The 24,363-nt window shown below is 44.0% G+C and overlaps 1 protein-coding gene and 1 pseudogene across 1 annotated transcript; both read right to left on the bottom strand.

Annotated features, from left to right (window-relative positions):
- Positions 1-3,687: 3,687 nt before the first annotated feature.
- On the bottom strand, positions 3,688-11,080 carry LOC129838377 (bile acid-CoA:amino acid N-acyltransferase-like; annotated as a pseudogene).
- A 796-nt stretch (positions 11,081-11,876) lies between these two features.
- LOC129838794 (protein FAM180A-like) lies at positions 11,877-24,019 on the bottom strand. The gene is made up of 3 exons (XM_055905970.1): positions 22,242-24,019; positions 17,794-17,891; positions 11,877-12,889 (listed from the first exon to the last, which is right to left on the bottom strand). The coding sequence occupies exons 1-3, from the start codon at positions 22,342-22,344 to the stop codon at positions 12,539-12,541; spliced, it is 552 nt and encodes a 183-aa protein (XP_055761945.1). The 5' UTR covers positions 22,345-24,019; the 3' UTR covers positions 11,877-12,538.
- Positions 24,020-24,363: the final 344 nt, after the last annotated feature.

Raw genomic sequence — 24,363 nt, 5'->3', positions numbered from 1 at the left:
AGAACCCAGCACCTCTACATAACAATACCAGAACTATCATGAGAACCCAGCACCTCTCCACAACAATACCAGAACTATCATGAGAACCCAGCACCTCTACATAACAATACCAGAACTATCATGAGAACCCAGCACCTCTACACAACAATACCAGAACTCTCATGAGAACCCAGCACCTCTCCACAACAATACCAGAACTATCAAGAGAACCCAGCACCTCTACATAACAATACCAGAACTATCATGAGAACCCAGCACCTCTACACAACACTACCAGAACTATCATGAGAACCCAGCACCTCTACACAACAATACCAGACCTATCATGAGAACCCAGCACCTCTACACAACAATACCAGAACTATCATGAGAACCCAGCACCTCTACATAACAATACCAGAACTATCATGAGAACCCAGCACCTCCACATAACAATACCAGAACTATCATGAGAACCCAGCACCTCTACATAACAATACCAGAACTATCATGAGAACCCAGCACCTCTACATAACAATACCAGAACTATCATGAGAACCCAGCACCTCTCCACAACAATACCAGAACTATCATGAGAACCCAGCACCTCTACACAACAATACCAGAACTATCATGAGAACCCAGCACCTCTACATAACAGTACCAGAACTATCATGAGAACCCAGCAACCCTACATAACAATACCAGAACTATCAGGAGAACCTAGCACCTCTACATAACAATACCAGAACTATCATGAGAACCCAGCACCTCTACATAACAATACCAGAACTATCATGAGAACCCAGCACCTCTACACAACAATACCAGAACTACCATGAGAACCCAGCACCTCTCCAAAACAATACCAGAACTATCATGAGAACCCAGCACCTCTACACAACAATACCGGAACTCTCATGAGAACCCAGCACCTCTACACAACAATACCAGAACTCTCATGAGAACCCAGCACCTCTACATAACAATACCAGAATTATCATGAGAACCCAGCACTTCTCCACAACAATGCCAGAACTATCATGAGAACCCAGCACCTCTACACAACAATACCAGAACTATCATGAGAACCCAGCACCTCTCCACAACAATACCAGAACTCTCATGAGAACCCAGCACCTCTACACAACAATACCAGAACTCTCATGAGAACCCAGCACCTCTACATAACAGTACCAGAACTATCATGAGAACCCAGCACCTCTCCACAACAATACCAGAACTATCATGAGAACCCAGCACCTCTACACAACAATACCAGAACTATCATGAGAACCCAGCACCTCTACACAACAATACCAGAACTATCATGAGAACCCAGCACCTCTACATAACAGTACCAGAACTATCATTAGAACCCAGCACCTCTACACAACAATACCAGAACTATCATGAGAACCCAGCACCTCTACATAACAGCACCAGAACTATCATGAGAACCCAGCAAACCTACATAACAATACCAGAACTCTCATTAGAACCCAGTACCTCTACACAACAATACCAGAACTCTCATGAGAACCCAGCAGCCCTACGTAACAATACCAGAACTCTCATGAGAACTAAGCACCTCTACACAACAATACTAGATAAGAGCTGTATGGGGGAGTAAGAGAGAACCACCTCATGCCTAAGCCTCATCACTCCCTCCTTGACAACGATCTCCCATCGCTTATCGACTGTGTCAGGGGTGCTATGCACAACAAATTCATTTTGTGGGAACATGGAGCAGAATGCCAGAATTCCAAGAGCTGTGATAAATGTGGCCGCTTCGGTTACTGAGCATTATGGGGTTTTGGAGGAGAAGCCTTCCCCAAGAAACCACATCAAAGCGGGCAAGTGCTTGGCAAGAAGTAGATTGACAGTCTATGCTGTGAAACTCACCTTTGAGGGCAAAAACAGCGACAGACACATATATTAACCCAATCAAATGAACGCATGGCATACGTAAATGTACTAAACAGCTTTTATTTATTTGATCTGTTTTGAGACGTAGTTTTAACTGTTCTTGGTGACATGATTCAAAGTAGTGGTAGTGTGTTTATTTAATTTCAGGCTGATCTCATGAGCTCATGCAGGCTGTTAATGTAGGTTGTTATGGGTTGGACTCTACCCTCCTCATACTGTGTAATTGGCTGTTGGATACACTGAGGTATCCCATTCCCTGACTAACACATAGGAAACAAACATACACACAAGCACGTGAGCGCAGACGCACACGCTGTTGGCACAATCCCCACTCTCCCCTCTCACTGTCAAAGCCAGGCTCCCTAACCATTATACATGCTATATCAGTCTGTCAAAATTCTATGGATGGACAGGGAAGTATTTCAACCCTCCCTTCCACCTCTGTACTAAAAGTGGGTGGGTCACATTTCTAAAATCCTACCTCACTATCAGCCCCTGGGGAGTAGGGATTCTAGATCTAGTGTTCTGTGGGTTGCCCACTTAACATGGCATGGACCCTAACCAGAGAGTTACAGGATTTGTACATTGCCATGGTCACTAGGTGGCATCATTATCTGGGTAATAGCATCACACTGTGCCTGGCTCTATAGCTCATAAATCAGAACATCTGAACATAACATCTGGAGTTTCTGACTGTGTCTCTAAACCCCTCCCCTCCGTCCTCTTCTCTACCGCCGCCATGTGTGACAATGATTAATGCAAATGTTTTCTTTTAAAATCGCTTTAATCTATTATTCCCCTTTTTTCGGCTCACAACATGAACATATTCTTTCAATGGAGTTTCAAAAGTAGGAATTTGGCCCATTTTGGCCGTGCTTAGGGGCTGCCAGTGGAATGTTTTCCATGGCGGGGCCGGAGAGTGTGTCTGATGCATGGGATACAGGCGCTGGATTACTTCCTCCTCATAATAATAGGGGGGAAGGGGGGGATGCCAAGTCACACCACAAGGCTGCTGAGTCTGTAAAGGTTTAACAGCACGGCGGGTTGCCAGATTGGGTGTTTTTCCTTCATCACTAGACAAGGCCTTAGATTAATGGCACGGAGGGTTGCCAGATTGGAATTTATCCTTCATCACTAGAAAAGGCATTGGTTTAGTAGCCTACGTAGTCCCAGATCTGTTTGTGCATGACGATGTTTGGGATGACAATGACCATAGGAGCAACACAGCACAAACAGATCTGGGACCAGGCTATTGGTTTAATATATGTGCAACACATGGAGATGTTTAGGCCATCGGTCCCCTTTGCCAGAATGGAGTCTGAAGTGAGAATATATGGGTGACATCTAAAAAATAAAAAAGTATGCAGTTGATCAGAGTTAAAAACAGCGGTGTTCATTCTCTCCAACTCAGCTGATATCAATAACACTTCATGCTACCTCACAGGAGTTTGGAATCCAAACCAGGTTGGCTGGAAGACCCCAACTCAACCGTGACCGAGCAGCCAAGGTCTGACCCAAGGTCTTTAAACAGAAAGGGTTCCCCATAAGGACTTTGATGAAAGGCGGATGTCGACCATCTCCTCTTCTTCCTCCTTGTATTTGTCAGGACATTGACTACTATGACAACTACAAGTCATTTAAGAGACTGTACAATGCTGCCACCTGGTGAGTAAAAACAAATCCAACCAATATTGTCTCTCTTTAATTTCAAGAATAGGGCCCTGACAGATAATGAAGCTAGAGAAGCGACAACTATAATGGAGTTAGTCCAGGAGGATATCACAGCTCTGAGGGGACAGAGGGGTCCTGTCTTTGGTACAGGTTCTTCTGAAGGAACTCCAGGATCCTCCTCCATTTGGACTTCCCTCCCCACAACATGATCACTGCAACAACACATCACGGTTTTACAGTAGGGTAAAAATACTAATGGAAAACAATCCCTTTCAGAGACTTGTAATGTAATGTGTAATGTCTAGTGATACTATCGACTGGGTCCTTGATCTAGCCGTACAGTAAGTCAGAGCAGATGAGAGATGCTCTGTAAAATCCCTCACCTTTGCCCCTGTTCTTGGTGTAAAGCCTAAGGAAGGTGCTGGGGCAGAAGTGAGGAGTGTAGAAAGGTTTGATCAGGTGATCAGCCCCAGGGTAAGACACAGGTTCCCTGCCCTCTCCAACATACTGTACTGCGCATCTGTGCATAGAGGTCAGAGGTCAGGTGATATCTGGGATAGGCCTTTTAGTGTGTCAACTTGTATGCATTATCAAGTAGTGGCAGGTAGCCTAGTGGTTAAAAGTGTGGTGCCATTAACTGAAAGGTTGCTGGTTTGAATCCCTGAAGTGACTAACCCTAATTGCTCATGTATGTTGCTCTGGACAAATGTCTACTAAATAAATAAAATGTACAGTACTTACATCCTGGACAGATTCTGCAGTGGCACAGTTCTGGTCAGCTTCTCCAATGACCATCAGTAATGGACACTTATAGGTCCAAACACATGTCAGTTCCTCACTGTACAAATACATACAGTATAGTGTGCATACAATGCAGTCTGAAAGATACCATCACCTCTACTTTAGGGCCACTCTCAGTGATGGGCTGGATCGTGTCTCTCCAGATCAAATGGTTGTTCTCATCAAAGTGCATCTTGTGCATATTTCTAGGGATTTGAGCAAAAAACTATTTCAGTGCATTCCAACATGAGGTCATTTACTATTGCTTTGGAATAGGTTAAAACACATTCACATGTTGTACCTGTCAGCTATTGACACAAGGGACAATCTGAAAGGGAAAACATGGCTGCCACATATACACACCATACATCTGGGCTGGAAAAGAGGGGAATTATCCAAAATATGTTGGCAAATAGGAGAGGGGTGTGTCTTTTTTTTTTTTTTTTTTTTCACCTTTATTTAACCAGGTAGGCTAGTTGAGAACAAGTTCTCATTTGCAACTGCGACCTGGCCAAGATAAAGCATAGCAGTGTGAACAGACAACAACACAGAGTTACACATGGAGTAAACAATAAACAAGTCAATAACATGGTAGAAAAAAGAGAATCTATATACAATGTGTGCAAAAGGCATGAGGTAGGCAATAAATCGAATAATTACAATTTAGCAGATTAACACTGGAGTGATAAATCATCAGATGATCATGTGCAAGAAGAGATACTGGTGTGCAAAAGAGCAGAAAAGTAAATAAATAAAAGCAGTATGGGGGTGAGGTAGGTAAATTGGGTGGGTAGTTTACAGATGGACTATGTACAGCTGCAGCGATCGGTTAGCTGCTCGGATAGCAGATTTTTAAAGTTGTTGAGGGAGATAAAAGTCTCCAACTTCAGAGATTTTTGCAATTCGTTCCAGTCGCAGGCAGCAGAGAACTGGAAGGAAAGGCGTCCAAATGAGGTTTTGGCTTTAGGGATGATCAGTGAGATACACCTGCTGGAGCGCGTGCTACGGGTGGGTGTAGCCATCGTGACCAGTGAACTGAGATAAGGCGACACTTTACCTAGCATAGCCTTGTAGATGACCTGGAGCCAGTGGGTCTGACGACGAACATGTAGCGAGGGCCAGCCGACTAGGGCATACAGGTCGCAGTGGTGGGTCGTATAAGGTGCTTTAGTAACAAAACGGATGGCACTGTGATAAACTGCATCCAGTTTGCTGAGTAGAGTATTGGAAGCTATTTTGTAGATGACATCGCCGAAGTCGAGGATCGGTAGGATAGTCAGTTTTACTAGGGTAAGTTTGGCGGCGTGAGTGAAGGAGGCTTTGTTGCGGAATAGAAAGCCGACTCTAGATTTGATTTTGGATTGGAGATGTTTGATATGAGTCTGGAAGGAGAGTTTGCAGTCTAGCCAGACACCTAGGTACTTATAGATGTCCACATATTCTAGGTCGGAACCGTCCAGGGTGGTGATGCTAGTCGGGCGTGAGGATGCACGCAGCGAACGGTTGAAAAGCATGCATTTGGTTTTACTAGCGTTTAAGAGCAGTTGGAGGCCACGGAAGGAGTGTTGTATGGCATTGAAGCTCGTTTGGTTGTTAGATAGCACAGTGTCCAGGGAAGGGCCGGAAGTATACAGAATGGTGTCGTCTGCGTAGAGGTGGATCAGGGAATTGCACGCAGCAAGAGCAACATCATTGATGTATACAGAGAAAGGAGTCGGCCCGAGAATTGAACCCTGTGGTACCCCCATAGAGACTGCCAGAGGACCGGACAACATGCCCTCCGATTTGACACACTGAACTCTGTCTGCAAAGTAGTTGGTGAACCAGGCAAGGCAGTCATTAGAAAAACCGAGGCTATTGAGTCTGCCGATAAGAATATGGTGATTGACAGAGTCGAAAGCCTTGGCCAGGTCGATGAAGACGGCTGCACAGTAATGTCTTTTATCGATGGCGGTTATGATATCGTTTAGTACCTTGAGCGTGGCTGAGGTGCACCCGTGACCGGCTCGGAAACCGGATTGCACAGCGGAGAAGGTACGGTGGGATTCGAGATGGTCAGTGATCTGTTTGTTGACTTGGCTTTCGAAGACCTTAGCTAGGCAGGGCAGGATGGATATAGGTCTGTAACAGTTTGGGTCCAGAGTGTCTCCCCCTTTGAAGAGGGGGATGACCGCGGCAGCTTTCCAATCCTTGGGGATCTCAGATGATACGAAGGAGAGGTTGAACAGGCTGGCAATAGGGGGTGCGACAATGGCGGCGGACAGTTTCAGAAATAGGGGGTCCAGATTGTCAAGCCCAGCTGATTTGTATGGGTCCAGGTTTTCCAGCTCTTTCAGAACATCTGCTATCTGGATATGGGTAAAGGAGAAGCTGGGGAGGCTTGGGCGAGTAGCAGCGAGGGGGGGCGGGGCTGTTGGCCAAGGTTGGAGTCGCCAGGTGGAAGGCATGGCCAGCCATTGAGAAATGTTTGTTGAAGTTTTCGATTATCACGGACTTATCAGTGGTGACCGTGTTATCTAGCCTCAGTGCAGTGGGCAGCTGGGAGGAGGTGCTCTTGTTTTCCATGGACTTTACAGTATCCCAGAACTTTTTGGAGTTAGAGCTACAGGATGCAAATTTCTGCTTGAAAAAGCTGGCCTTTGCTTTCCTGACTGACTGCGTGTATTGGTTCCTGACTTCCCTGAACAGTTGCATATCGCGGGGGCTCTTCGATGCTATTGCAGTTCGCCACAAGATGTTTTTGTGCTGGTCGAGGGCAGTCAGGTCTGGAGTGAACCAAGGGCTATATCTGTTCTTGGTTCTGCATTTTTTGAACGGAGCATGCTTATCTAATATGGTGAGGAAGTAACTTTTAAAGAATGACCAGGCATCCTCGACTGACGGGATGACGTCAATATCCTTCCAGGGTACCCGGGCCAGGTCGATTAGAAAGGCCTGCTCGCAGAAGTGTTTTAGGGAGCGTTTGACAGTGATGAGGGGTGGTCGTTTGACCGTGGACCCGTGGCGGATACAGGCAATGAGGCAGTGATCGCTGAGATCTTGATTGAAGACAGCAGAGGTGTATTTGGAGGGCAAGTTGGTCAGGATAATGTCTATTAGGGTGCCCATGTTTACGGATTTAGGGTTGTACCTGGTGGGTTCCTTGATGATTTTTGTGAGATTGAGGGCATCAAGCTTAGATTGTAGGACTGCCGGGGTGTTAAGCATATCCCAGTTTAGGTCACCTAACAGAACAAACTCTGAAGCTAGATGGGAAGCGATCAATTCACAGATGGTGTCCAGGGCACAGCTGGGAGCTGAGGGGGGTCGGTAGCAGGCGGCAACAGTGAGAGACTTATTTCTGGAGAGATTAATTTTTAAAATTAGAAGTTCGAACTGTTTGGGCATAGACTTGGAAAGTATGACAGAACTTTGCAGGCTATCTCTGCAGTAGATTGCAACTCCTCCCCCTTTGGCAGTTCTATCTTGACGGGAAGTGTTATAGTTGGGTATGGAAATCTCAGAGTTTTTGGTGGCCTTCCTAAGCCAGGATTCAGACACGGCAAGGACATCAGGGTTGGCAGAGTGTGCTAAAGCGGTGAGTAAGGCAAACTTAGGGAGGAGGCTTCTGATGTTGACATGCATGAGGCCAAGGCTTTTTCGATCACAGAAGTCAACAAATGAGGGTGACTGGGGACATGCAGGGCCTGGGTTTACCTCCACATCACCCGAGGAACAGAGGAGTAGTAGGATGAGGGTGCGGCTAAAGGCTATCAAAACTGGTCGCCTAGAGCGTTGGGGACAAGGAATAAAAGGAGCAGATTTATGGGCGTGGTAGAATAGATTCTGGGCATAATGTGCAGAGCAGGGTATGGTGGGGCACGGGTACAGCGTAGGCAAGCCCAGGCACTGGGTGATGATAAGAGAGGTTGTATCTCTGGACAAGCTGGTCTCAATGGGTGAGGTCACCGCATGTGTGGGGGGTGGGACAAAGGAGGTATCAGAGGTACGGAGAGTGGAACTACGGGGTCCATTGCAAACCAAAACAATGATAACTAGCCTGAACAACAGTATGCAAGGCATATTGATATTTGAGAGAGACATACAATAAGGCATAAAGTGATTGCAGGTCATGATTGGGAGAGCTAGCTAAAACAACAGGTGAGGTAACAGCAGCTAGTCAGCTAACACAGCAACAGAAGGTAAAAATGGCGACGACTGGGCAGAGAGGGTCGGATTAACTACACACAGATCCTGAGTTAAGGCACAGAGCCGACAGAAAAAACACAAATAAACAGAATGGAGTACCATGAATTAATGGACAGTCAAGCAGGCATCAGCTATGTAGCCAAGTGATCATAGTGTCCAGGGGGCAGCCGTAGATGGAGCAGTGAGGCCTCCACTAAGCTAGCACGCGTTTAAAGTTAGTAGCCCGGGGGGTGGTCTGCTCAGACGGAGGGGGTCTGCTCAGACGGAGGCCGGTTGAGGGCACCAGTTGAGGGCACGTCTGCAGACCAGACGTGGTCGTGTCGACAGAGAATCCAAGCCGGATAGCGATGGCGAAAGAGAGGTTGTGAATTGTAGAATTGTGTTTGCTAACTGGTGCTAGCTTCCTGGCTGCGCTAGCTGCAAGATAAGCTAGCAGTTAGCAGACCGGGGCAGGCAAGTTAGCCTTTGGGGGACGTCGCGATGGGGGGGGAAGTCTGTTTTGCCTCTTCGTGCGGTGACGTCGATAGACCAGTCGTGGAATTAGTAGGGTTCCAGGTAGCTCTAGGTAGCTAACAGGCCTAGTAGGTTAGCAGAATGGGCCTTCGGCGGGCGTCACGCCTGAGGGGCCTGTTGGAGTCCTCGGGCAGATTATGTAGGTATTCCAGTCGTAGAGGATCGGCGGGGTTCCGTGCTCCGTACCGGCAGTAAAGGGGTCCGGATATTGTAGCCCAGGAGTGGGCTTCAGTGGTAGCACAGGAGCCCTAGCCGGGCTAGCTTCAGGCTAATTGGTGCTTGCTCCGGGATGGAAACGCTAGCCAGGAGTGGTCACCCGGGATTGTGGTTAGCTAGTTGCGAAGATCCAGATGAAAATGTTCAGAGTTTGCGGTAGGAATCCGGGGATATGGAGAGAAATAGGTCCGTTATGCTCTGGTTTTAGTCACGTTGTTCGAACTAGCGAGAGCTTTCCGAGCTATTAGCTGATGACCGCTAGCAATGGTTTGCTAACTGATAGCTGGTAGGCAGTTAGCTGGCTATCTTCAGTAGATGGATTCCAGATCAGAAGTAAATAGAAATACTTTAGAAAAAAGCAGATCCACGCCACATTGGGTGAGGCGGGTTGCAGGAGAGTATTTAGAAGTTGAGGTTTAAGAAAGTATTTTTAAAAGATATGCGAAGAAAAAGATGTAAAAAGATATATACAAGGGACACGGGACACGACAGGACAAAGACGTCTACACTGCTACGCCATCTTGGAGCACCTGTAAAATAATTGTTTACAGTATTTGCGTTCACTAATTAACTGGTTATCAATCAAACAAGTCAAATTCAAAGAGGAAGGTGTGGAATACTCACGTTAATGACATCAGAGTAAACGGCCAGGGATAAGGATTCCCAGTGAGAAGCCAACTATAGCCACTCTATCACTGGCCACCTGGGGATGGTCTCAGCATAGTGAAGGCTGTCTGAAGTAGGGGCGACAGGTTCACAAGAAACTCCAGAGCACACACACTTCAGGCCTGTTGCATCTTTTTCCACAATGAAATGTACAAATACCTCAAAGTACTTGCATCCTATGGCAACTGTTGTAGAGAAGTCCGTGGGGTACTGCAACACTAAGGAGACGTAGCTTTGGGATGCTAACAGGGAGGAGTGATGCTCAAACAGGAGTGATGCCCCTCCTCCCCCAGATAGCTCCAGCACAGCAGGGAATGGTCCAGGACCTTATAGAGGAAAACATATACAGTAATATAGTATAGTATAGTATACATATCTGTTACACTTGCATCCATTATCTAACAGTCCGTCACACTTCAAGGTCATTCTGGTCACACTTCAAGAACATTCTGGTCTAATGATATACCGAAATGCGTTTTAGGATATTTAATTGCATACGAAATATCTTGTTTAGTCACCTGCTGGTATAAAAAGGGTTCCCTGGATTCCGTCCTTGTTGATGTCTATCTTTTGGACTACGGGGGCCATACACCAGCGCTCTACGACTGTACAGGATACAGCAGCCTGCTCACTGAAGTCCTGGCGCTGATGTGGCCACTGTACACAGAGATCTGGACCAGCAGTGGAGTACAGATGTCCTTCTTCCTCAACCTGACAGGGAGAAAAAAAACAGTCAACTATGTAGGGAGAGCTAACTGAAAATAATTCAGAATTCATACAGGAGCAGAGGCATATCTTAATGTAATTTGGTGTGTGTGTGTGTGTGTGTGTGTGTGTGTGTGTACCTGGGTCGTGTTTCACTGCCAGACACTGGCCTCATGATCCACAGTAAGCCCATGGACTCTAAGCCCACATAAGAACCACAAAAACGGATGTCCTCGGCAACTTCACACACGGTACAGGACAATAACACAACTCAGTTGCTTTACTACAGCAATTTGTACAGTTGATAAACGAGTCAAAATATTGTAATTTTTCAAAAAAATATATTTGCATGAAGTATCACAAACATAGATAGTAACACCTGGCAAAGTAGGAACACAAGCCCAAAACCATACCTGTTCTTACCTTTGACCATCCCCGTTTCATCACTGGCATAATGGCCGAACGCCTCCCATCAGAGCGCTGAAAGGAACGAAGGGTGATCTCCTTTCTTGGGGAAAAACGTTCTTCACCACAATCTGCAGTTTCTCATCAATGAGGGCTCTAGTGGGCTCTACCAGGAGCATGGGGCATGGACTCACCCCTGCCTTGATGTGTGACCACCAGGAGAGCTAGACCAGTTCTATCACCATCCGGAAACAATAGCAACTGAACACAGAGAAGGAGAGGAGTTGTCCATGCAAAATGGCCACCACCCTGAACCTGTCATCTGTAGGCTGTGGAAGAGTGAGAAATATTGTAGGCAACAGTATGTCAATGGAAAGTCTGTTCTAACAGCGGTGGACTATGTCGCAAACAGGACACAGATTAGGCACTCGCCTTTCTCTGTAGCCATTGAAGAGCTGGAATGTGTAGATCTGGGGGATGTGTAGAAAGCCTGAGGCCCCATGTCTCACATCTAGTCTGACATCTTCCCTGCAGGCTAGAGCAGCTAAAATCCTCTAATTCCAAAATAAAAACAGCTTGGGACTGAGGCAAATCCTTCACCACGTTTTTGCAAATGTGAATGAACATTCTCAAGTCATATCAATCATTTGCACATAATCATAACAAGGCCATACCAAAAGAGGACCATAGTGCTCTCCAAAAAGTATTATTGGTGCGTAAAACCTGTAAAACCAGATAAGCCCAAAAAATTGTAATGGGTCTGCAGTCTAAAAGATGTTGCATAAAGCTTACTTTATTATATATAAATAATATTTTTTACTGCATCAGGATAGCATACACATACTTTTCAGCTGAACAGTCTTCTTCAATGTTTAGCTTGGTTCATAACATGGCCATAACCATGTTACAGTTAAAAAAATATGTATATTGATCATTATTTTATTATAATATCAATTGCAGAGAAATAAGCTGAGCAAATTGATACCCCTGTCTTCACCAAAGCAATGTTACAGTTCAATACAATATTTCTGCACCTCATGGAACTATTTTTTCATGAAGCTCCTTGTCCCAACAGGACTGTGCTTGGAAAAGATTATGTGATTGTGATAAACAACTGAGAAGATTATGACAGAAGATTTGATAAAGACCTGTAATGAATCATGACAGAGTGACTGATGAAATATTCAAAATGTTTGTTTACATCTGAAGTCCTGGAACAAGGTGGAATCCGGTAGATAGAACATGAACAGGATATTGTTCACATCCCTCCTTTTCCCACATCCTCCTTTCAATATGATTAGATCATATCATTTGATCATAACCAAACACATTACATTATCAGAACAGTCATTTTGATTATACAATACAACTCAATAGAAAACATCCTTTCATTTTTCTGCCAAAAAGTGACTTGTGTTACAATATAAAATGATCAGTATATTACAGATTACAGTATCTAAAAGAATGTGTCCACATGTCCATAACACTAGTTGTGCTGAGGTGTCCTGGGTGGAGGCGTCAGATCTTCTTGTATGGCCCTGAACAGCTGCAGCAGGGCGTCTCCCCACAGCGCCTTCTGGTGTTGGGAGGTGGTATGAGCCAGAGTCTGGGCAGTGTACACCATAGTGAGCACTGTGCGCTCAAAGTCCTCCCTGCTTAGGGCACCTCTGCGCTGGGACATGTGGGAGGTCAGACGTCTGATCTCGGAGAGTCTCTTGGGCAGGACATCCTCACAGATAACCTCCAACTTTTGGACCCTCCTCAGAGACGCCAGCTCCTTGTCTGGGATCACGAAGGGCTTGTCCTCACCCTCGATCTGCAGGCCTGCCAGCAGGATCTAGAAGACAGACACAGTTGTATCAGATTCTTTACAGGTTCTATCAGATCCACTTTGCAATTGTCCATCTGTCATCTCAATAACGTCATGTTCTGAGATTGTTTGATTGATTTAATCAATTGACTGATTGAATGATTCAATCAACAGAGCAATTTCCCACACATAGTCAGGGTGAATCTCATCTCATGCACCACCAATGGTATAACTGGAACACAAGTCAAGCTCTTACCACCAGGGGTCATACAATACATTACAAAAGATGTTTGCTGCCTTATTCCTCTGTTGAATCGGACTAAACACTCAATAATTAAGACCTTAAAAATAGGTTTCCGTTCCTTCCATGCATAGAGGGACGATTTACCTTGAGTAACCTGACTCCCGTTGGAATGTATTCATGGATGCCAAGGGAAGTCAGGCTTCCCCTAAATATTGTCCAATATTTATTTTTAAATGTATCTTTCATGTCTGTCTTTCAGAATTTTACTTCAATTCGCAAGAGGCAGAATGCATCTCACCAGAGAAAGCATTAAAGCGAGTGAAATTGCGCCCCTTTGTCTCTGTATGTATAGGCCATCTATCTGATGATGTCTGGTCAAAAATAGTTTGGCATTTGGCCTCCCTTGATAAAAAAAGGATAAAATAAAAACCGGTCCTGGCTCACCAAAAAAAAGCATCAAGGGAAGCCAGTTTGGATTAGACTTCACTTCTATCACATCACATCGAGACCCAAACGTCATTGACAAAAACAACTTGAATTGTTGCATTTCGTTGTGTTCTTGTCCTTCGGTGGCTAGCTAGCTAGCTAAAACTGGCCCTTTCCTAAACTAGCCATCGATGGAGATAGGGATTTGGACTTGTGGTTTTACTTAATTCACCATACTGGCAAATTATTATAACCGTGATTCTGATCCAAGGATAAATTCATACATTGTGCCCTTGGCCTGAGAGGATGGAAGTTCAATATGTAGCTAGATGTAGAAGGTTAACTAGCTAATGTTGCCCATGAAAGGAAGTTAGGCTAGCGAGCAAGTATTTTAACTAGGTAGCCTGGGACAACAAAAAATAAAAACATGTGCTGTATGACAGAGTCATAGACCGTTTAGGCAACATGAAAGAGGAGGAATGCATTGGCATTTCTCTACAAGTGGGGTGAGTCAACATGTTTTTTTCTACTTGCACACACACACACACACACACACACACACACACACACACACACACACACACACACACACACACACACACACACACACACACACACACACACACACACACACACACACACACACACACACACACACACACACACACACACACACACACAGAGAGAGAGAAAAATCTGAACCATGGAAAGCCACATCATATTTAGCTTACGTTGATTGAACTAAATCGTTTTTGGCGTCTTTTAGTTGTCACTGTATTAGACTAAGCAGAGGTGATTTTATAATGTTGAAATGTTGAAGATGAAATGGTGCTGGAATAGTGGAGGCAGCTCCTGTTTTCTTTGCGACTTGTGGTAACTCTCCGTGGTTCTAAATCAATAGTTGTTTAGTAGTCCGGAAATGTCAGAAACGTTAATTTGCTTGACCATGCTGTAGGTCATGTAACTGTTTGTTACATTCAATATGCTTTGTGGACTTCACTGGACAGAGGTTGCGCTCTGGTTTTGTAATGATGAAACAAAGGTCTGGTTGAATTTATTCTGCCACTGTGTTTTCTTATTGTCTCGGCCTTAGGCCTATATATCGTGGTGTCAATGCGTATGAACTAACAGGTTATAAAGCAAACAACGCAATTATCACAACACATAGGTTGTAATATGTTTTTTTATCCTGTCTTGGTTTCCCCAGTGATTTTACCCACACACTGCTACTGATGACGACTGCTGACTGAGGCTTCAGCTTCCCTTTCCCAGTAGGTCAAAACTACGTTCCTGCTCCATCCATGACTCTCGTTGCCCAAGTTCAACTGTATGAAATTCAGAAAGTTTGAACCCATGAGGACTGTTCACTTTGCCTACAGCTTCTCTGCCTCTGCCCTTCCCACTTCCAACCTCCATGTCCCTGCAGCACGACAAGCGGTAGTACCCACAAGATTCACATCAAACAGGAAATGTTTCAGCTCTTTAATTAGTAGGAGAAGAGGAGTCAAACATTCAATACGTCTTTAACTTTCACTTCTCTCTCTGAATGGAACTCTGAGGAGATACACACACCTACACACATAGATCCACTGCTGAAGACAAGAGCTCTCCAACTTTGCTTACTGCACACATACTTCTTGGTTTCCGTTGTTTGCTCAGCTATGTTCAGAGCTCTGTCATAACAAACTGTAGAAATGTAGCCTCTTCCCATACTGTATTGCCCAATTCCAAATCAGCCCTTAGACCCTATGCGCTCTCAGATCTCCATAAGTGCAATATGGGCCAATTTGATATTTGGCACTCACAAGAAGTCTCTGAAAGTCAAGAATTCTTCCCAAAAGCACAAGAGATGAGCTATCAGGTAATTTTGACTTGTTATGCCTAAGATATTTTATTTAGAAGCAATGGCGAATATAAAATCTTGAGTGGCATTGATTCTGATGCAGCATGTTTTGCTGCTACCCCACAAGATTCACAAACCTTGAATAGCCTATAACCTCTGTGTGCATGTTTTCCACTCGAACATCAGAGCGGAGGATGGTTGAGCGGTATATGTCCAGACATAATGTTGTATATACCAGCTGTAATATGTGTGGATGAATCTGGGTTGTGCCCACAGTGGATATGGTCTGGCTCAACAACGAGAAGAAGCAGGGGCCTCTGGGATATGGAGTTCAATGTCAGAACATTATTAAGTAATAGAGTCAAAACTTTCTGAGAGGAGGTCTCTAGATGATCCATTGTGGGTCGGAGAGAAGAGCCAGACTATTACAGACTGTGAGCCTGCAATACAACTTACATTTGTGGAAGATTGAACTTTATCTGACAACAATCTTCTTGTTTCCATGTAACATTCACAATGAGTTAAATCCCCTTTAAGCCCATTAAAACCTTTTCTCAATAGGGGGGCGCCATTTCCACTTTGTAAAAAATCGTTCCCAAATTAAACTGCCTCGTACTCAATTCTTGCTCGTACAATATGCATATTAGTATTACTATTGGATAGAAAACACTCTCTAGTTTCTAAAACCGTTTGAATTATATCTGTGAGTAAAACAGAACTCATTTTGCAGCAAACTTCCTATCAGGAAGTGAGAAATCTGAAATCGAGGGCTCTGTTCCAGGGTCAGTTTATTAATTTGCATGGAATCTATGGGTCGACATGCACTGCATACGCCTTCCCATAGATGTCAGTAGGCAGTGAGAGTTGGAATGGGGGGTCTAGCTAGATCTGAGGCCGAACAAGACTTCTTGGAACGGAAGGTCTGGTCTTTTCAGCGTCTGGCCTGACGCAAGATGGACGTCTTGCATTGCGCTCTGAAAAGCTTTCGTTTTATAAGTTAGATATCTCCGGCTCTGATTTAATTTGATATATGTGTTAAAAATATCATAATGTAGTTATTTTAAACCGAGTTTATATCAGTTTACATCAGTATATTGCGATTTTCGGGATTTTCTTTGTTCTGCGTTATGCTGAATTCGACACTTCTGCGCCACATGGCTAACGTTTGCTGCTAATTACACAGTTGAAGACGACCTTCTACAACCAAACAACGATTATTCTGGACAAAGGACAACTTGTACAACATTCTGATGGAAGCTCATCAAATAGTAGGAACAATTTATGATGTTAATTCGTATTTCTGTCGAAATTGTTTAGACTAATATTCCGCCATTAATTTTGGCGCGGTCTCGCTATAACGTAAGCTGTATGTCGTAGTAACGTTAATTTAAAAAATCTAACACAGCGGTTGCATTAAGAACTAGTGTATCTTTAATTTGCTGTCCAACCTGTATTTTTTAGTCAAGTTTATGATTAGTTATTGATTAGATTAGGTGCCTCTCCCAAGATTTCTCCCGACATTTTGTTTGCAGTTTGGCTACTATTCACATTGTAAAACCACGATTTGTGCCGCTAAATATGCACATTTTCGAACAAACCATATATGTATTGTGTAATATGATGTTATAGGACTGTCATCCGATGGAGTTTGAGAAGGTTAGTGAAAAAATTCATATATTTTGCTGGTTTATTCGCTATAGCTAACGTTATGTTGAATGAATGGGGCTATGTGGTAGGCTATTGTAGTAAGCTAATATAATGCTATATTGTGTTTTTGCTGTAAAACACTTAAAAAATCTGAAATATTGTCTGGATTCACAAGATGTTTGTCTTTCATTTGCTGTACACCGTGTATTTTTCATAAATGTTTTTATGATGAGTATTTAGGTATTTCACATTGGTTTCTGTAGTTATTCTAGCTGCTTTGGTGAGAGTTGTGATGGTGGCTGCAATGTAAAACTATGATTTATACCTGAAATATGCACATTTTTCGAACAAAACATATGCTATACAACAAATCTGTTATAAGACTGTCATCTGATGAAGTTGTTTCTTGGTTAGTGACTATTTATATCTTTATTTGGTCGAATTTGTGATAGCTACCTATGCAGTAAAAAAATGGTGGGAAAAAAAAGTTGGGTCTTTTGCTATCGTGGTTAGCTAATAGAAATACATATTGTGTCTTCCCTGTAAAACATTTTAAAAATCAGAAATGATAGCTGGATTCACAATATGTGTATCTTTCATCTGGTGTCTTGGACTTGTGATTTCATGATATTTAGATGCTAGTATTTACTTGTGGCGCTATGCTAGGCTATGCTAGTCAGCTTTTTTACTGATGAGGTTGCTCCCGGATCCGGGATGAGTACCAAGTAGAAGTTAATGTAATTTCAGCAGAGCTGGCTATTTTCGACTCACCTCAAACAGCAGGTTAACATCTTCCACAGTGTTCTGGAAGGTGGGGTTGACCAATGAGTGTGTGCCACGCTTCACCGTAAAAGCTGATGGGTAAAGGGCTGAAGAGAAAGGAGAGAGGAAGTGAGAAGAGGAGAGATAGCATTTTGAGTAGTTGAATGACTCATTAAACCAATGGCAACCAAAAGAAAGCCTGAAATACAATAGATCCAGAATTTCCCGTTGAGCGGGTCAATATGGTTGCCGTTGTTGAGACCAGGAGGTCAGTCAAACTCAGCACACGTTGCAGTATTTACGCAGTGGCATAGGTCTACAGTATACAATATAGTCAGATACATTGACACAGTGGCTATAGGTCATGTAAAATCCAACACTTACTGCATACTGTAAACATGTCTACATAGGTTAAACTATCTAGCCCCAGGTTTGTGGGAGACAACCAGTGTAAACTGCAGCAGATGTCCCTATGTGAAACCGGGTGAAACCCTTAAATCTCTGACACCGGTAATTGCTGGTATGTCCCACGTTATAGATGCCCCCTCTTTTCAAAGAGCCAGGTGTGTCTATAGGGCTTGGCTATAGGGTAGGGCGGTCAGATTTCAAAGTGTCAGGGCATATGTGCCGCAGCAGGCCGGAGAGTTCAGGAGTTGTGGTCTGCTCCTCATAAAAGCCCTCTCTCTCAGCCTTCAGGACCGCAGACTAAGGCAGCTCTGTCATTTATAAGGGGAGCTAACCAGGAGCAGAAGCAGAGAAACACCTGGACACAAACTTACTGGGTTCCAACCTTGGTCTCTTGCATACCACAAGACTGCTGAGCTAAAGGCAGCTCCTGAGCTAAATGCAGCTAAGGCAGGTATTCTGATCTCAGATAAAACCATTCACTAAACCACCTCCTTCACACCTATTATTTCACCTGTAGGGGAGATGTAGTAGTTATTATATCTACAAATGACTCGCCTGTTTTCTCAAAAATGACCTAGAAAATTAAAATTAACATTAAGTGAGATAATGGGGCTTTGAGCGGCTTCTTTCAACAGTGTTTTCTCTGTATTACTCTGAGCTTCTTAACAGTGAGGGGATGATTTGAGGCAGGAGTCACAGTAGTGACATGGTAATACCCTTCACCAGTTTGAGAGACAGCTACAGTACATAGAGACATTCTTGTGGTCAAGTATTTGACCTCAACAGAAAAATATGACACATTGAGAAATGTTGTTAACATGACCTAGAGACGACCCAGCTCAACCCAAAGAAAGTTTGTTTCAACAGCATCTCTCCCTCAATACCTTATTTGCTTTCTTTTCCATTACAGCACTGAATACCTGGCAGGGACTGTTTTGAAAGTACAGGGCCATGTGCTTTTGGGTTGAAGGGTCAGGTACAGACAGACAAGGTCCAAATAAGAAGCTTGATTGGAAGTCGGAGCATGTATGAAGTGGACACAAACAGACCATCGATCATGCAGTGCTTCAGTCTGTCTCAGGAATGCCTGGGCCCTGGACAGAACAGAAAGGTCATGGTAGGAACACAGCGTGACTAATGGGAAAATTAAGTTTTTCTCCCAATAGTTCAGAGTTCAACGCTGTTGTGACTAAGCTTTATGAAACATAACACGGAGGGCTACTGTTTGTCCATACTTTACACCATAGTTTACTCATTCTCTCGTAGAATGTCACTCTCTGGCAGGTGTTGTATCTATCTGAGCTTGGTTAGATTCCCTACTACTGTAGAAGGTGCTTCTGTTACTAATCTAAGCCAGATATCCAATCACTGTACAGTAATCTGCTGTTTGAGCCAAGAGAAATATAGGCTCACTGAGCTTAATGAGGGTCATAGTTTAAACATTGGCCCTCTCAATGGAAACTGATCAGGAATCAGCTTCTGGTCAACTGACACCCAGCACAATTCCACCCACTGTTCTCCGACTGTACTCGACTGTAATCTGATCCAAGACCAGCTCTTGCTACTCCCAGTCCCCCTCCACTGTATTCCTAACCGTCCCGCCACCAAGGCCTCACACTCTCGACAGGACAACACTTGCCACATTCTCCCCATTCAGAAACAGGGTTAAAGAAGCAGCATTGGAATGTATAAACATACAGAACACACCCATAGGGACAACAACTTTTATTGGCACAGAGCCAGTGTGAACAGTGAGGTTATGAGGTCTATGAGGTTCATTTCCATGCTTCGTTTTCCATGAATCATTTGATGTTAAGGCGATGCTGTACCTCTGTGGAGATATTAGCTCCAAAATGGCTGCTCCAAAAGGCCAGCAATATGTATGGGTTTCACCACTAGTTGCACAGGCGCAATACATGCAGCAGCTGCGAGGAATGCCAGACATTGCCGTCATCGTTTTCACCCAGATTTGGGCTGATTCAGTATGTACTGGAAAGCCTAAGCCCCAATGTTGACTTCCATCCAGGAGCACATCCTTTCCTGATGCCTTCCAGTGTGTATCTATAAGTGGAGGTAGGTGGAGCTGGAATTCCACACACAGATGATAAGTTGAGTCCACTGTGTTGAGCTCGATTCAGAAGTGAAGAACAGGAGGGAACCTTCTTTCCACCTCAGCAGAACGACAGCAACACAAAGAAACGTATACGTGCAATGCCCATGTGATGTGTAACCTTGCCTGAGACCTGAAGACTCGTGTAATGTCTAGGCTTTAGCTCAGCGGGCCAACACAGTCGTCTGATGCACAGTAGACTCGGTGTCCGAATCTAGCCGATCACATATGGAATAAGTGGTTGCTGATTTAAAGTGGATGATCCACCTATGAAAGCAGATCTCAGTTTTCAAAGCTCTGAGCTAGAAGAAACCAATCATCGCTCGAGCTTCTCGGCCCACTGTAGCGCTAGACTAAATAATCAGTGTTTGCTAGACTAAATAATCAGTGTTTGCTAGGACACTGTCCCCTGTGTCCTCACAAACAAGCAGGGAACTTGTAATCTCCCTCTAAGCACTTGCAATGAGCCAGGGGAAAACACAAAGCCATTAATTACAAGCAGTGCTAAATGGTCCTGGCTGGAATTGTGTCGTGATTTGAGAACAGCAGCAAAAACAGAGGTCACTGTCCTTCCAGGTTTACAGTAATGGTTATTTGGATTAAAGTCAGAGCCAAAACCAAAATCAGGAACATTTCCCATACTACAACTGATGAATGATGTTTGCTTAACCAGTCGACACATTTGCATTGTCTAAAGTGATATTTTCCACAGAATACACACACTCTGGAGCAAGCTAAGTATATGTCCTAATTAGAACTTTCCCAGTGGACCGAAGACCTGAGAGCTCCAAATATGGGACAAGATATGTCTCAATATTGAAGGGATAACAATACATCAAGTCAGATATGCAGATGTTCTTCCAAGCTGCTACAGTCAAAACAGCTGGGGAAGAATTTGGCAGCAGTCAGAGGGACACAGTGGGCCAGAGACAGTCACATGGGCTACGCTTACAGTTTGTCCCCTATTCTAAATCACTGTCTGTCTGTCCCCTCTATCAAATCATAAATATGCAGATGTGGTCTTTAGGGGTGATCTGACGTTCAATAGCCATACAGTAGATAAGCTTAGTACTAGTATGACATGGATGTAATAATGTAAGACTATTTTCAGAATGGATACTGAGACACATGACTGATTGACAGACCAGTTTCCCCGCTGGGACAAATAAAGTTTGTATTATTTTATCTAATCATGTCAGGCTCGTATCCACACAGACACATCATGCATATGACTGGATCTCATCTGCCAGCAAAGACCTGAGCTAAGTCGCGTTTCCTGAGGCAGGTTCAACATCATGTGACTGATTCAGTGATTTCCATTGAAATCCACCCTCCTACATTCCTTCATTTGGAGGGATCTATTTTCGGCCGTCGACATTTCTAAGGAACCAAACATTGACGTGTGTGGGAGGGAGAGAGGGAGGGAGGGAGGGAGGGAGGGAGGGAGGGAAAATGTATGAATGTGGATCCAAATGTTTGGATCCAATTACAAGAAGGCACGTGAAGTTGTTATTCGCTGTGAACTTTGTTGAAAGATATTCAGAAAATATCATTGCTCTCCTTCTCGTCAACACAATCATATACATACAGGAGACTAACACCCACAGCCTTGCCAAAGCAAACAAAACATTTGTCTTTTCTTCAATAACATTAAATCTCATAAAAGTCTGCAAACATTGTTTTTTGCCTACTTAACTCCACATAAATAATCTATTTGGCAGCAAAACGTTCAGTTATAATAACACACAACGATACTTAATACATAACCATATTGTATATTTTTCCCTTTGATTCCAAAATGCAGTTCATTCCATCTTATTGCTCTTAGTTCTGAGAACGTCTACACAACAACCATTAACTTTCTATAAACGTGCCTATGTTGACCCCTGAAACTGACCTGAAGTCAGCCTAAACTCTGTGAAGTACTCAGGTGTCCTACCTTTCCTCCAGTGTTGAGCAGCAGCCAGATACAGCTGGCAGTAGAACACAGTGATGAGTAGACCCCACCGATGCATCATGCTGACTCTCGGCCCAGCACACATACACTGACACTGCCTGCCGTCTGTCTGTCTTCCTGGGATCCGAATGTGAGTCAGTCACCAGCCAATCAAAGCAGCCAGCCAGGCCCCAGCTGGAGAGAGCTGTGTACAAACAACCATCAGGAGAATTAGGTAAGAACGCTGACTGGAGCACTGCTAAACCACTTCATATGCAACTGCTTCATCCTTTCCTCTCCACCACCCTGTCTGTTTCTCTGTTTCTCTCTCTCCTCCCCTTCCCTATCTCTGCCTCCCCCCTCTCTCTGACTGTGACTGAGTGCTGAGTTCTCTCTGGCCAGGCTGTCTGGGCTGTCATCTGGAAGTCATCAAGACCCAGGGAATGGCTGCTCTGTTAGTGGCTGGCCTGCCGCTCACTGTGCTACTGGCTGAGGCAGAGCTGACACCAGACTGACTGCAGCTGGTCTACAACCTGTAAAACCTGTCCAGTATCATCATCATCATCATCATCATCATCATCATCATCATCATCATCATCATCATCATCATCATCATCATCATCATCGTGGTCACAGTCGTTTCCAATATGGTTTCCATCAGCATTAGCATAATGGTCATCATGGTCATATTGTAACCTCGTCCCCAGACTTATTGCTACCTCACACAGAGACAACGATGGTGGCTGAGACTATCACCACTGTGAGGAATACCACGTCTCCATCATCATCGTCATCGTCATCTTCATTATCATCATACTCGGTCTTAGAATCCACCTGCATGCCACATATTGTATACACAGTAAGTGTCTGACAGCTTCATCACAGACAAGAGTAAAACACCAATATCTACCCACTTCAAATACATCCACTCCACATACAATTGACTACAGTGCAGTATAGCATTTTAGGGGTCTCTTCGTCTCTCCATTGTCCTCTCAACAGTTTCTGTTCTCTTTGTAGTCACATGATGTCAGTTACAATAACATTTAAAACCCTCGCTACCAGGGCCAAGGCGCATAGTGGTTTGCTCAGGAATCCAGGGGCTTTGCTTTGGTTGGCCTGTCCTCTGAGATGAAGGCAGGGAATAAAGGAAAATAACTGGAAAAACCAAACGATTTCAGAAACGAGTCTGCTATTATTAAATAGAATTACACCATTCTACCTTAGCTTACTGACTGTGGATGACACATGTTTTTGCAGTATGTATTTCAGAGCTCAACCAGTATCGGCTATATCAGTACTCTACTGCTGAGAACTAATTGTGTATGCATAAATTATCATTTGGGTTAAATGTTTTGTTTTACAATTACTGCTTCTATATTATCAGCTCATGATCATTAAAAATATGACTGATGACTAATATAAAATCTAAATGAAAATCTAAAATTGCCAGTAGTTTTAATTACCCACTTCACATCACTATTGCCACCACCTTGATTAGGTAACTTCAAACATTTCACTGATATATCAGGCAATGCTGGAGGGCATGATTAATTGAGCGCCCGCTGACTTTCAAGTTATTTGCTTTACGAACACAGTATGTTGAATTGAAACGTTCACCTCTAAAACCAGATGGGCACTTGAGGTATTCTGCCCTTCCGTGTCTCACTGAAGGAACAGTATATTCAAATAAAGGATGAACAGAGAAGGTGATGATATTCCCAGTGAACAAGTTAACACCTGTCTGTCTCTCAGTACATTACACAATCAACTCATAAGGTAATAACAGATGGTGTTCCTGAGGCTGAGAGAACAATGTCCAGCAGGTAAAGAAAACCTCACCACAGCCTGTCTCCCGTCTCCTTACTGGAAGGGTCATGGTAGAGAGGAACCTCACCACAGCCTGTCTCCTGTCTCCTTACTGGAAGGGTCATGGTAGAGAGGAACTCCAGTCTTTTTGTTGACCTACCCAGCACCTTTACTCTTAGAAGAAAGACAGTAGTAAATCAGTCTGTTGAAATGGATGAGGAGGTGACACTGTGACACAGGACCATGTCCACAGCCAGGATTTACTCCTAGTAAGGTCAAATGGTCGAATAAAACATATGCCAGAGGTCACATGGTC

This window comes from Salvelinus fontinalis, chromosome 39, assembly GCF_029448725.1.
Source record: "Salvelinus fontinalis isolate EN_2023a chromosome 39, ASM2944872v1, whole genome shotgun sequence".
Taxonomy (NCBI): Eukaryota; Metazoa; Chordata; class Actinopteri; order Salmoniformes; family Salmonidae; genus Salvelinus; species Salvelinus fontinalis.
The sequence above is the reverse complement of the archived record's forward strand: the minus strand, read 5'-3'. Positions and strand labels throughout refer to the sequence as shown.